Here is a 13,931-nt window from a genome sequence, read left to right as displayed (position 1 = left end):
ATTCTTCAATAAATGTAAATACATATTTGAAACTGCAATGGCTGTAATATTGTACAGCAGACTGAGACGGCCTCTATAGTGAGATGTCTTTACTTTAGGTTAGTTTACTTTAGTTTCTTTGTTCTTAGTCTTTGTTCTTTTGATTCAATATAAAAAAAAATTAAGTCTCCTTCTTTTAACTTAATTAAATTTTTATTCATTTATTTACTTATTTACTTACTTCTCTATTCTCTTTGTTTATAATACTAATTGTGTATAAATACCTTGGTTAGTGTAAATTTAGAATTGAAGTAAAGTAAGTCTTGTGTAAATGTTAAGATACACCAGTTAATTATACGTGACAGTGGCCAACTCGAAAGCTATGCTACTTTGGTCACTGTGCACATTTTACTTTTGATTATTGATGTAATTTACTGTTTTTTATATGTTCTGACTTTTATAATCTGTAGTAACCTCTTGAAATAGTGCGAATAAAGAGTTTCCTTGTCGATGCGAGAAGCGATGGGTCAAACTGTAATAACCAGGTCCATGTAAACTGGCCTGTAATAGTGTTCATATAAATAAAATTACCTACCCTCCCTCCCTTCCAAAATATTTGTAGGGCCTGAGAAGTTCAAGAATGATACGTTTTGCTGTAGCCAGTAAACCAAAGTTTCTGATCCTTTTTATTAACCTGATGATGGGAGTGGTACAATGTAGGGCGGGAGTCGGGGGACAAAGGGCCACTAAAGCACAGGAGGCGGGAGAACGTCGCACGAAAAGTGGGAGTAGTGCCTCTCCCTGTCCTTTCCGCACTCCAAAGGCCGTAAGAAAATTAAGACTTTCAGCTCCTCTAAACGACTAATAGTTTCAGTCAATCAGTTCTTCATAATTATGAAGTACTTGATCTATCAAGCACCGATACTTATAGTTCAGCTATCATATTTGGATTAATCAGCATGATTTCCTAACCTTAAAAAATCTTAATCCTTTAAATAATTTTCGAGATGGAAATTTTTTTGACTCACAAAGTACGGTATCGTCATTCTCATATGAGTCACTCGCTTTTTTATCACAAATTTGGCGCTAGAAAACGAGTATCAAGTAACATGAGTAGGGACGAAACTTATCGCGATTTTCTATTTCAGCGCGGAAAGCGTCAGTGGACATCATGGAGACCCTTTATTTATGGTCCCGAGTCCCGCCAATTGTATCCCTTATTCCGCTTCCTTGCCGCCTTTAACAATAGAGAAACTTGGAACATCTGCCAAAGATAAACGTTCGAGAGTTTTTCTGAGATCTATATAACGCTACCATTTATTTTTACTCTTTGGAATGGTTACAGAATCAGTTGTTGAACTACTTTCCTTTAAGAAAGTTACGCTGACTACATCCGAAAAAGGGCAGTGTATATATTTTCCGTGGAATGATCAGAAAATATGTGGAAACAAGAAAAAACTGCTGATGGCCATAAAAAAGTCTAATAAGCTAACTTGGAAGCGATTAAAGGTAATGGTTAATATGAACATGGAAACAAGCATCATCTCCTTAATTACAATCTGCAAGTGACTTATTCAACAAGATTCAAAATCTTGCTGCCATATTTTTTCCACCTCATAAAAATCACACAACAGACATTTGTCCCGTTCCTATTTTGAGGTTCATATATTTCTTTTCTTGATCTTTCAAGAAGGTGACCAAAAGAAAGGGTTTCTGTAAAGACGTTCCATCAAAATCATTCTCCAAATACTTAAGGTTCTGTTAACTAATCCTAAGAAATGGCTCTGAGGAAAACCCTTCCACACTTAGGTGGCTCGCTTAATACTTAAATTGGAATGATTGTACTTTACAAAAGGCCATCATGCCAATAATACTCCGCGCAAATAGAACCATAATGTCTTTTCTGTCACGCGTTGTGTGACTCCCAGACTACTCGGGTATGCCGGGAGATTTCACTAGTTAAATTGAGTTGATAAGTTGCTGGCGCTGTATACACATTTTTGTTTCACCATTTGAAAATTGTTAAATAAATCACGGCGACACTCCTGGAGACGGCCTCGCATTCGTTTTGAGAAATTTAACGGCCGAGACTAATGAACCACAACATAATTTGTGATTGTAATTTTTGTAGAGAATAAAACATTGCCTGAGTGCCTAACCAATACATCCTTTGGAGGGACATTGCAAAAGAAAACACAAAATATAAAAATTGATCTCCGGATCAATATTTCAAGATGTCGAATACGCAGTAATAAAATATTTTAAAATATTCTTTTTCTTGAATTACACAATAAAATATCATTTAAAGTCTGTTCTCTACTTATTCATTTAATTAATTCATCCACAAGTCTCTTAGCTCTGTTTCCTTAGAGTCATCACTCGTCATTTAACTGTCAAGGTCTTTTTTCCTGCAACGAATGAAAATAAGAACAAATTGTAAAACAAAATACAATCATAACAGGCGCAATAGGAAAACGTTGGAAAACGAATGGTTTCCGCTTACATGTATATCTGATTGATGGTGAGGCACTTTCAAGAATCTTCATTTAACACCAAGCAGAGAGCGTCAATTGTTACTCTCCAAAACCAAGTAAATATCAAACTAGCCTTTATATTCAAGGTCACAGATGGTTGGCTCTAATCATTAGCGACTGGTAAGCTATAGCCACCTTCTATTACCTTTTATGAGTGAATCTTACCTCTGTTTGTCAAAATCAAGCCTCACATCATCTCCAATCAGCGTAAACGAAGCCCACTCAGACACTTTGGTAAAGCCGTTATTTCTCATCCACTTCATGGCCTGATGAAGAGACTCACTAGCACTTTCTCCTTCAACAAGATGTTCGTAGAATTGTCTCATCAGCTGCTCTGTAGCTGAGTCTGGAATGGCCCAAAGTGCAACTAACACCGAGCGAGCACCAGATCCTAAGAATGCACGGGCAACTCCAATAACTCCCTCAGCTCTTATCTGTCCAACTCCACTGTGACAACAGCTAAGTACCACCAGCTTAGCTCTGACTTTCACTCGTGAGACATCAGCCATCGTTAACATGTAAGCCTCCTTTGGTGGGATAACATCTCGACTGTTGAAAGGAGGAATGGGGGCGAGAGCAATTTCTCCTCTTTCGGCGTTGCCATGGGCAGCAAAATGTATCAGGCTGACTGAACTTATCCTTTCAAGTACTGCCTGCTTCGTTGCTTGATCTTCTACCAGGGGCGGAACGCCTACCAGTCGTCCGACCATCTCCGCTTCCTTTCTAGCACCTGGCAATGGCAGCAACCAATCAACCTTGGGATTGCCTATTATCAAGGCACCAGTGTTGCTGTGATAGCCCTCTGGACTGTCTTGAGTGATCTTGAGTGTCGTCAATGAAGGAATGACCCGGATCCTATGCGTCTCCGAGAGGCATTTGGCCCCCTCTTTTTCACTCAGGGCGGCAAAGGGAACTTTGTAAAAAGTACTGTGCGGAACAATAATAACTTCAAGCTCCTCAAGCAAATCATAAACTGGGGCAATGAAGATTTTGTAACACAACGATAGACTTGAGATAACTTTCTCGTCTTCCTCTACCAGTCGCACCCTTGCAAAGCTTTTTTTCTCGGCGGTAAGAGGTTGCGACTCAATCATATTTAAAGACCGATCTTCACAGTCTTCAGTGGGAAAAATACCAAGACTCCGGAAGTTATCAGCCAAAAATTGACTCAAAGGAAAGTCTCTGGACAACCCAGCCTGAACGAGATTCTCTTCTTGTGATATTCGTTTAAAATGAATGGCTCCACTTGTTTTCAAGATCCACAAATGCACGTCATTTTGAAAATAAGAAATGTAAAGACAAGTACAATTATTTTCCCCTCTCAAAATATTTTCAATGCCAAACCAAGATTGTGAATTAGCAGAGATGTGCGTTTCAACCGCGTACTTCTCTGCCATCAAGTTCGATAAGCCTCTCACTCGACTCAACTCTTCAACATAAAGAGCATCACGAACATTTCCGGTGACACAAAGCAAAGTACTTAGCAGCTTGTAGGGAAAAATTCCTGAGTCTTCCAGAAATGATGTTTTGAACTCATCAGTGCCGCCCAAGAAATACCTCATCTCCTCATACTTTTCAATACACATATGAAGACATGAAAGGGAGTCTTTGATTTTGTTTTTTAATAAATACAAAACGGCGTAATCTTTCAAAATATGGAACTCTTTTCTTCTATCTCCAGTATTTCTGGATATGGATAATGCTTTCGCCAAGCGTACTTCCGAACCTTCATAATCTCCGAGAATTCTATACATTGTTCCAAGGTTTGTAAGATCTGCTGCCTCCCCTTCCTTATCACCAATTTCAGTTCTGATGACAAGCGCCTTTTCGTAATACTCTTGAGCCATGTCGTATTTCCCGAGCGACTGAAACACACTACCTAGGTTTCCGTAAGCTGCTGCCTCTCCTTTTTTGTCGCCAATTTCAGTTCTGATGACAAACGCTTTTTCGTAATACTCTTTAGCCTTGTCGTATTATCCGAGCGACTGAAACACAGCACCAAGGTTTCCGTAGTCAGCTGCCTCTCCTTTTCTGTCGCCAATTTCAATTCTGATGACAATCGCTTTTTCGTAATACTCTTTAGCCATGTCGTATTGCCCGAGCGACTGAAACACAGTACCTAGGTTTCCGTAAGCTGCTGCCTCTCCTTCTTTGTCGCCAATTTCAGTTTTAATGACAAGCGCTCTTTTCAGATACTCTTTAGCCATGTCGTATTTCCCGAGCGAATAAAACACAGTACCTAGGTTTCCGTAGTCGGCTGCCTCTCCTTTCCTGTCGCCAATTTCAGTTCTGATGACAAGCGCTTTTTCGTAATACTCTTTAGCCTTGTCGTATTGCCCGAGCGACTGAAACAAAGTACCAAGGTTTCCGTAAGCTGCTGCCTCTCCTTCTTTGTCGCCAATTTCAGTTTTGATGACAAGCGCTCTTTTGAGATACTCTTTAGCCATGTCGTATTTCCCCAGCGAATGAAACACAGTACCTAGGTTTCCGTAGTCGGCTGCCTCTCCTTTTCTGTCGCCAATTTCAGTTCTGATGACAAGCGCTTTTTCGTAATACTCTTTAGCCTTGTCGTATTGTCCGAGCGACTGGAACACAGTACCAAGGTTTCCGTAGTCAGCTGCCTCTCCTTTCCTGTCGCCAATTTCAATTCTGATGACAAGCGCTTTTTCGTAATACTCTTTAGCCTTGTCGTACTGCCCGAGCGACTGAAACACAGTACCTAGGTTTCCGTAAGCTGCTGCCTCTCCTTCCTTGTCGCCAATTTCAGTTTTGATGACAAGCGCTCTTTTCAGATACTCTTTAGCCATGTCGTATTTCCCCAGCGAATTAAACACAGTACCTAGGTTTCCGTAGTCGGCTGCCTCTCCTTTCCTGTCGCCAATTTCAGTTCTGATGACAAGCGCTTTTTCGTAATACTCTTTAGCCTTGTCGTATTGCCCGAGCGACTGAAACACAGTACCTAGGTTTCCGTAAGCTGCTGCCTCTCCTTCTTTGTCGCCAATTTCAGCTTTGATGACAAGCGCTCTTTTGAGATACTCTTTAGCCATGTCGTATTTCCCGAGCGAATAAAACACAGTACCTAGGTTTCCGTAGTCGGCTGCCTCTCCTTTCCTGTCGCCAATTTCACTTCTGATGACAAGCGCTTTTTCGTAATACTCTTTAGCCTTGTCGTATTGCCCGAGCGACTGAAACACAGTACCAAGGTTTCCGTAGTCGGCTGCCTCTCCTTTCCTGTCGCCAATTTCAGTTCTGATGACAAGCGCTTTTTCGTAACACTCTTTAGCCTTGTCGTATTGCCCGAGCGACTGAAACACAGTACCTCGGTTTCCGTAAGCTGCAGCCTCTCCTTTTTTGTCGCCAATTTCAGTTTTGATGACAAGCGCTCTTTTCAGATACTCTTTAGCCATGTCGTATTTCCCCAGCGAATAAAACACAGTACCAAGGTTTCCGTAGTCGGCTGCCTCTCCTTTCCTGTCGCCAATTTCAGTTCTGATGACAAGCGCTTTCTCGTAATACTCTTTAGCCTTGTCGTATTGCCCGAGCGACTGAAACACAGTACCAAGGTTTCCGTAAGCTGCTGCCTCTCCTTCTTTGTCGCCAATTTCAGCTTTGATGACAAGCGCTCTTTTGAGATACTCTTTAGCCATGTCGTATTTCCCGAGCGAATGAAACAAAGTACCTAGGTTTCCGTAGTCAGCTGCCTCTCCTTTCCTGTCGCCAATTTCAGTTCTGATGACAAGCGCTCTTTTCAGATACTCTTTAGCCATGTCGTATTTCCCCAGCGAATAAAACACAGTACCAAGGTTTCCGTAGTCGGCTGCCTCTCCTTTCCTGTCGCCAATTTCAGTTCTGATGACAAGCGCTTTCTCGTAATACTCTTTAGCCTTGTCGTATTGCCCGAGCGACTGAAACACAGTACCAAGGTTTCCGTAAGCTGCTGCCTCTCCTTCTTTGTCGCCAATTTCAGTTTTGATGACAAGCGCTCTTTTCAGATACTCTTTAGCCATGTCGTATTTCCCGAGCGAATGAAACAAAGTACCTAGGTTTCCGTAGTCAGCTGCCTCTCCTTTCCTGTCGCCAATTTCAGTTCTGATGACAAGCGCTTTTTCGTAATACTCTTTAGCCTTGTCGTATTTCCCGAGCGACTGAAACACAGTACCAAGGTTTCCGTAAGCTGCTGCCTCTCCTTCTCTGTCGCCAATTTCAGTGTTGATGACAAGCGCTCTTTTGAGATACTCTTTAGCCATGTCGTATTTACCGAGCGAATGAAACACAGTACCTAGGTTTCCGTAGTCGGCTGCCTCTCCTTTTCTGTCGCCAATTTCAGTTCTGATGACAAGCGCTTTTTCGTAATACTCTTTAGCCTTGTCGTATTGCCCGAGCGACTCAAACACAGTACCAAGGTTTCCGCAGTCTACTGCCTCTCCTTTCCTGTCGCCAATTTCAATTCTGATGACAAGTGCTTTTTCGTAATACTCTTTAGCCTTGTCGTATTGCCCGAGCGACTGAAACACAGTACCAAGGTTTCCGGAAGCTGCTGCCTCTCCTTCTTTGTCGCCAATTTCAGTTTTGATGACAAGCGCTCTTTTCAGATATTCTTTAGCCATGTCGTATTTCCCGTGCGAATGAAACACAGTACCTAGGTTTCCGTAGTCGACTGCCTCTCCTTTTCTGTCGCCAATTTCAGTTCTGATGACAAGCGCTTTTTCGTAATACTCTTTAGCCTTGTCGTATTCTGCGAGCCACTGACACACAGTACCAAGGTTTCCGTAGTCAGATGCCTCTCCTTTCCTGTCGCCAATTTCAGTTCTGATGAGAAGCGCTTTTTCGTAATACTCTTTAGCCTTGTCGCATTGCCCGAGCGACTGAAACACAGTACCTAGGTTTCCGTAAGCTGCTGCCTCTCCTTTTTTGTCGCCAATTTCAGTTTTGATGACAAGCCCTCTTTTCATATACTCTTTAGCCATGTCGTATTTCCCGAGCGAATGAAACACAGTACCTAGGTTTCCGTAGTCGGCTGCCTCTCCTTTCCTGTCGCCAATTTCACTTCTGATGACAAGCGCTTTTTCGTAATACTCTTTAGCCTTTTCGTATTGCCCGAGCGACTGAAACACAGTACCAAGGTTTCTGAAGTCGGCTGCCTCTCCTTTCCTGTCGCCAATTTCAGCTCTGATGACAAGCGCTTTTTCGTAATACTCTTTAGCCTTGTCGTAATGTCCGAGCGTCTGAAACACATTACCAAGGTTTCCGTAGTCGGCTGCCTCTCCTTCCCTGTCGCCAATTTCATTTGTGATGAAAACCCCTTTTTTGAGATGCTCGATAGCCTTGTTGTATTCCCCAAGCGAATTAAGCAATGCTCCTAGGTTTCCGTAACACGATGCTTCTCCCTTTTTGTCGCCAATTTTGGTTCTTATGGCAAGGGCTCTCTCAAAATACTTTTTCGCTCCTACTTTTTCGCCAAGTTTATAAAAGATATATCCGAGGCTTTCACAGGCGTTTCCTTCTCCAATTTTATCACCAGTTTGTCTCTTTATATTTACCGTTTTTTCATAAAGTTGTTTGGCTTCTATAAACCTCTTTTGACTCTTAACTATCCCTGCTAGGGCCATGCTTATATCTCCTTCTTCTACTAAGGCACCAGACTCGTTGCATAGGACAAGAAGTTTCCTACCGTATCTTTCTGCATTTATGTGGTCGGAGATACGAAGATAAGCGCAAAAGAGAAGTTTGTAGATGGTGCTGTAACATGGTGAAATAACTTGGTCTTTGCTGTTCTGGTTGGAGTTATTTAGCAAAATCAAGCATTCGCTGAATATTTCAATAGCCTTCTGAACACGATCTGAGTTTAGCAGGAACACGGCAATAGGGATGGCTATGCTCATTGAAGTTATTATGGTTTCTATCGTTAGGTTTTCCATTGCTATCCTTTCCTGTTATTTGATTCAAATTAGGGAAACATTTTATTTTTAGTTACACAAGTCAACCAATGACTAGATAGTCTGGATTTACTATGAGTCACAACGAAAAGGAAGCTATATGTGAACTTGAAAAAACTGGTAGGGTCCATTTTTTTCAGTATTGAGCTGAAAGAGCTAACAAGTATAGAGTTCACAATATCGACTTAGAATAAGAAATAAATGGAAAATGAACTTGGATTGGTAAAGCTGAAGAAATCAATCGAGTAAATTCGGTGAAACTTATAAAATAACCTTGACCACAGATTTTTTTGAAAACGGACTGTGTGGCTGTTACACTGTGAAAGTAAACTGTTATCCAAGTGATTTCATAGCATAACCAAAGTAAAGCGCGTGCTCTGATTGGTTAATTCAGCGTCCACCATTTGCCCATGGGTAAACGTATACGCTGCTGACGTGAGCAAATGCAAAGACTAGTTTTCCGCGCGCGCTTGTTTTTCTAGTCACGTAGGAATTGTTTAATAAAAGAAAACTCTTTTGCTGCAATGTATCAATATTATGTTATGAAACAAATGGTAAACGCCACAGTGTACACTATTAAGTTATGGATGCACGTGGGAGGTATGCTAAGCACTCAAGAAGCTAGAGTCGCTCTCGGCTATCGGCTCGCGCGACTCTTACGCTTCCTTCCTGCTTAGCAACCTCCCGCGTGCATCTATGACTCAATAGTGTACGCTGTGGTGTTTACCATTTGTTATTGGATCTAGCTTTGTCGTTCTTTCATCTTAACACGTGATTTAAAAGTGAAACAGCATTTGTTGTTGCTTTTTCTATGAGAATGTCCACCACGTGTAATTACTGTAAACAACATTAACCTATTGACGTCCAGTGCGCCCGTAAGCGCCCATGTGGACCCACACCTTTTCTACGCCTTGTGACCATCGCGCAGAATGCTATTGTTTTCCGTGACATTTACTTGCAGTGCGAAATACGTAGTAAGTCCGGCATAAAGAAATGCACATCCAGCACTGCTGGGATACCATTGGTCAACTGATAAAGTTCAGGGAATGCTAGAGTCTCTTCGTCGAATTCCGCAACTGTCAATCAAACCTCAAGATGAGCAGAGTAAATTTTCAAGGTGTGGTAAGGGAACAATAACACTAATGATTAAAGAGTTGTCCGCTCTATTCACTGTAAGTGCATGGCAAGCAAATTGTTTTGTTGACATTTCTCAATTAGAAGTATTTTAGAGAAGGGCATGGGACGTTTTTTTTTTAGCCGTTACTTAGGAAAATGTTGGAATAGACAAGCACAAATAGCCGATCGATGTTAATTTTTTTAAAAACAGACATGAAGAGTGAGTTCACTATACACTTTTTCCGTTCATTGCAACTTTACATCAAAATGTGGATCGCATGGCTTTTCTGACGCTGCCATTACTCGTGTTCCTTGTTTTGTTGACGATGTGTTGTGCTCTGTTCTTCACAACATTTCCGACTCGAAAAAAAGATGACTGCGTTAACTGGTATCCAGTTTAAGACAATTTCTCTTGAAGAACTGCACATAAGGCGTCCATGTTTCTGCTGACGTACTCTCGCAACTGCCACAGCCCCTCTCCGTTGATTTGCAGGTAAAATATCGGGTTGTAGCCGTGAACAAACGGAGTAGACATGTGGAAGAATGCAGGGTTGATCGGGGTTTCTATGAGCTCTGAAAAGAGCTCCCGATCAACTCGCTGCAATTCTTGAACGGAACACATGTTGATTTACTTAGCAGCGAAGAGACTGTTGGTGGACTTCTTTCGAATGCTTTGTAAATGAAGGTGGTTAAGTTTACTGGTCTCAACGGACTACAGTTGCAAAATTTATGCAAGTAATGACGTCGCTTATTACTTTCAATTTAGTACTTTTAAATCGAAACTCGCTGGACCACAAAATGTTAGCCTCCATTTGTCGCAGTGTCTGATACGCTAAGTGAACGGAGGTGAAATTTCATTGTCCGTTAACTTTCTATAGTCGTTTAACCCGTACTTTATGCGTGCGTGCCTACGTATATTTTTCGTTGTCCTTTTGCTCTTAACTTGATGTAAAAGTGCTTGACATGTTTTAAATTTCAAATATTTACCGCCATTCCACAGCTACTACTGATTTCGTATATAGATATAAATGAGGTGAAACATTGCCGTTGTTCATAATTGCTCAATTGTTCATGAAGGCGGAGCTTAGAGTTTTTAATATGCACGCGCGAAGTTCAAAATAAATCCGTTCAACTCCTAAAGGCCCTTAGGACGGGGAGGAATTGAAGAGAGAAAATATATGTTCCAGAAATGCTAGATTTGATACTATTTCCAGACATCGGATTTCCTTCATATGTTGCATGAGCCCTTTTTACTTTTTAAGAAAACATATCCATATGCAACCCAACGTGCTGACATCTTCATTTAGAAGAAATTCGACCTCAAAGTTATCATACAGCTATTTCCCACACTGAAATTTACTCAAAGTAGGTCAAGTTGAACATAGAATTGATAAAGGTTAAAGACATGGTACCGCCTCAATATTGGTTGTTATTTTTTTACGAAAATCTTTTCTTTAAAAGCCATATGCAACCCTTTTGATATTTTTGAAAGAGAGAAAAGTAAGTCGTAAGTGGGGCATTACTTTTCAACCCACAAGCTCGAAATTTTGCTTTCTGCCCATCCCCGAGATTTTCATGCCGCCATTCTGCATTTGGATCGAAAGGCCGTCGAGTGTACAGGCTGTCAATGCTTTTGTGGTAAGTTTGAGCTTTTAAAACCACAACAGTGGCCCCAAATATGCTCGACTAGCTTCAAAACACAGTTTTTCACGACAGCTGCGGCTATTAATGGATTAATCAAGGCGGTAAGTAAACAAACAGTAGTCTTACATGCTTCGACGGGGGTAAAACAAAATAATTACTGTCAATAACATTAATCAAGGCGGTAAGTAAACAAACTGTAGTCCTACATGCTTCGACGGGGATAAAACAAAATAATTTGGTTTTGTCAACTAAGTTGTTAATGTAAATTGGCCATCGTAAAGCTGACGTTTAGAGTGGGAAATCGATGAAGTTGGATCGCCAGTATTTATGTAGTCTCAGACTCTCATGGAAAATTAAAACATCTCTCTTCGTGAGCGTGTAGTGTCATATACTGACTTATCTTCTTTTTCGAGATTCAGGTGCTTTGACAGACAAACAAAAAAGAAACACAGATTACGCTCTTTGGAAAAATCTGTGCTGTACAACGCTAATATCCAAACTGTCACGAACAACGCAACACACTTGCGTTACGCACGTGATTTTATTGTGTAATTTAGTTAATCATCGCTATCTTTCGCAACCCTGTAACCCGATCTTTTCACGACCTTTGTAACGGGAACGACCTTAGGAAGCTTTAAGATACACGCGTTCGTCGCTTCTACGGAGAAATTTAGGAGTTAGAGAAATCTTTTTTGCCTTCACGCAGCCAGCAGGAATTATAACGTAAGCTTAATTTTAGTTTATCCTCTGCCGCTTATTTCGTTCGTTGGCGGACAGTTTTCACTATTCGCAGCTATTCCGTTGCGTAACGCGTAAATATTTTAATGTTGTAGTTTTCACCGTATGCTTCAGTGGTAAGGGTATAAAGCCACGAAGGTTTTAAAATGTCGCCATAGAAGGAATGTATTTCACTCGTGTGGTGGCGATTCTTTCACAGTGTGACATAACAAGCGCAAAACACAAAGATCGAAAGAGCAGTTACTGGGCGTTCCCATTAGCACCTCACCTCTCTAGAGTTACTAAAGAACTATAACTGTGGCTGATGTTTTGAAAGTGAAACAACAAAAATAATGCATTACAGTTGGGACTTTCCCCAACTTTCCGAAACTTCCCCTTGCACAGTATTTTGGGGATCCAGATCATTTGTGTCTTAGTTTATTCCCTTCCCTCATCATCTAGGCTAATCGAAAAAATTAGAGGAAAATTTTTATTACAGAATTTTCTTTCGTGCTCGTGTGCCCGTCTTCCGCGTCCTATTAAGATTCAGATTTTTAACAATTAATGGTCATCTGTTATATGCCTTATTAACCGAACGTGAGGTCAAGATGGCTGGATATTGGCCGAGTTCTTTTTTTACATTTTTATGGAAAGAGACGAAGTCGAGGTCCAAAAAAATGCGAGAAAAGAACGAGGTTAATATCCAGCCATCTTGACCTCACAAGCTTGGTTAATAAAATATTTATCATACTGCAAAAAGATTTCGCATTAGTAAGAATTAAGAATAACTTGTTTACTTCAAGAGCCGGGAAAGAAAGCCAACTGTCTTTGCAGCACAACAAACTCACGAGAGTCGCTTCGGTTTTCTTTGTTTTAACTATCTTGTGCCGCTTTTTGCGTTTCCATCGCCGAAATTGTCCAAGAATTACCAACTTAGTTCTAATTCAATTTTTTTCATACGCTGGATCAGTGCGGGCAATCCCGAGCGCGCAAGATGAGCCCACCTTGCCCACTCGGGTAGCCAATCGAAAAGCAAGATTCGCTTTATCTTGCCCACGGGCGCTGCGAGCGATGTAATGAAAGATACTTATTGACTGTGTTTATTACTAATATTTCAGTTGGTTTTGTGCGTCACACTTTTATAACTAAAAATGTATTTGAGCATGCAAAAATAAAAAAATTTTCTTCTCCATCAACAGGGAACGTTAGGCCAAGGGAACACGACAAAACAATTTTTTTAACCTGGTTTTATTCCTTGTTTATTCGCCAGTTAGAATTTCCGCCATTTTGTTTTTTAGTATTGTTTACCGCTGACGCTTTGTATCGCAGGCGAGCGCCGAAGGCGCGAGAGTTTTCTGGACGAGCCCCGGAGTGACGAGAAATAACGGGGAGTGAAACCGTTGGAATTCAGCCGTTTGAAACGTGTTGTAAATTGCTAGGAACAGCGCTCGTTGCTCGGAAGAGAAATGTAACAGCAAGAACAAATTTATAAGGGATCGCGAACTACTTTCACGCTCGACTTGCAATGATTTCCATAACAAAATGTAAGTATTTAAAGTGTTTATTATCATTTAAAGTTAATCTATTCGCTTTCAAATTTTAAAAGAAAGAAAACCGCTGGAATGACTGCTATTATGACAAGCATATAAGGCTTTATTTTGAATTTTTCAAGCTAAAGTAACTTTAAATCTTTTTGTATTCAACAGAATATTGGAAAACTTTTATGAAAAGTCGCATCACACTGTTACCGTTGACAATATATACCAATAAATGGATGGTTATACCACCGATGTTCTGTGCAGCGATGCCGGTTGGTGCTGTTACAAAACAATGTAGTCCTTTCCGTCGAATTTTCTCTATAATATATCGCAGAAAGAACGATTTTCCACTGCCGGCTTTTCCAGATACAAAAACACTATAACTACCCTCAATAATTCCTTCCACTTTCCGCTGATTTTCACTTAAAATCGCCATAAAAAGTCTTCTTGTTAGATGTTTGTTTATA

The 13,931-nt window shown here is 40.8% G+C and overlaps 2 protein-coding genes across 2 annotated transcripts; both read right to left on the bottom strand.

Moving 5' to 3' along the window:
• Window positions 1-2,253: 2,253 nt before the first annotated feature.
• Window positions 2,254-4,360, bottom strand: LOC148717890 (tetratricopeptide repeat protein 28-like). Its single transcript, XM_088742148.1, has 2 exons — window positions 2,679-4,360; window positions 2,254-2,387 (listed from the first exon to the last, which is right to left on the bottom strand). Exons 1-2 carry the CDS (start codon window positions 4,358-4,360, stop codon window positions 2,366-2,368), a joined length of 1,704 nt encoding a protein of 567 aa, XP_088598274.1. The 3' UTR covers window positions 2,254-2,365.
• A 126-nt stretch (window positions 4,361-4,486) lies between these two features.
• On the bottom strand, window positions 4,487-8,431 carry LOC148717889 (uncharacterized). Its single transcript, XM_088742161.1, has one exon. It carries the CDS (start codon window positions 8,429-8,431, stop codon window positions 4,487-4,489), a length of 3,945 nt encoding a protein of 1,314 aa, XP_088598287.1.
• Between the last annotated feature and the right edge of the window lie 5,500 nt (window positions 8,432-13,931).

Source organism: Stylophora pistillata, chromosome 13 (assembly GCF_964205215.1).
Source record: "Stylophora pistillata chromosome 13, jaStyPist1.2, whole genome shotgun sequence".
In the NCBI taxonomy this organism is placed as follows: domain Eukaryota; kingdom Metazoa; phylum Cnidaria; class Anthozoa; order Scleractinia; family Pocilloporidae; genus Stylophora; species Stylophora pistillata.
This window is presented reverse-complemented; position numbering and strand designations above follow the sequence as displayed.

What these genes read in the sequence shown, in the direction of transcription:
- LOC148717890 (XM_088742148.1), bottom strand. Translation starts at nt 4,360, where the DNA reads ATGGCTCAAGAGTATTACGAAAAGGCGCTTGTCATCAGAACTGAAATT. An exon ending in CTTGATTTTGACAAACAGAG is followed by an intron (nt 2,388 to 2,678) that starts GTAAGATTCACT and finishes CATTCGTTGCAG; the next exon opens with GAAAAAAGACCTTGACAGTT.
- LOC148717889 (XM_088742161.1), bottom strand. Translation starts at nt 8,431, where the DNA reads ATGGAAAACCTAACGATAGAAACCATAATAACTTCAATGAGCATAGCC.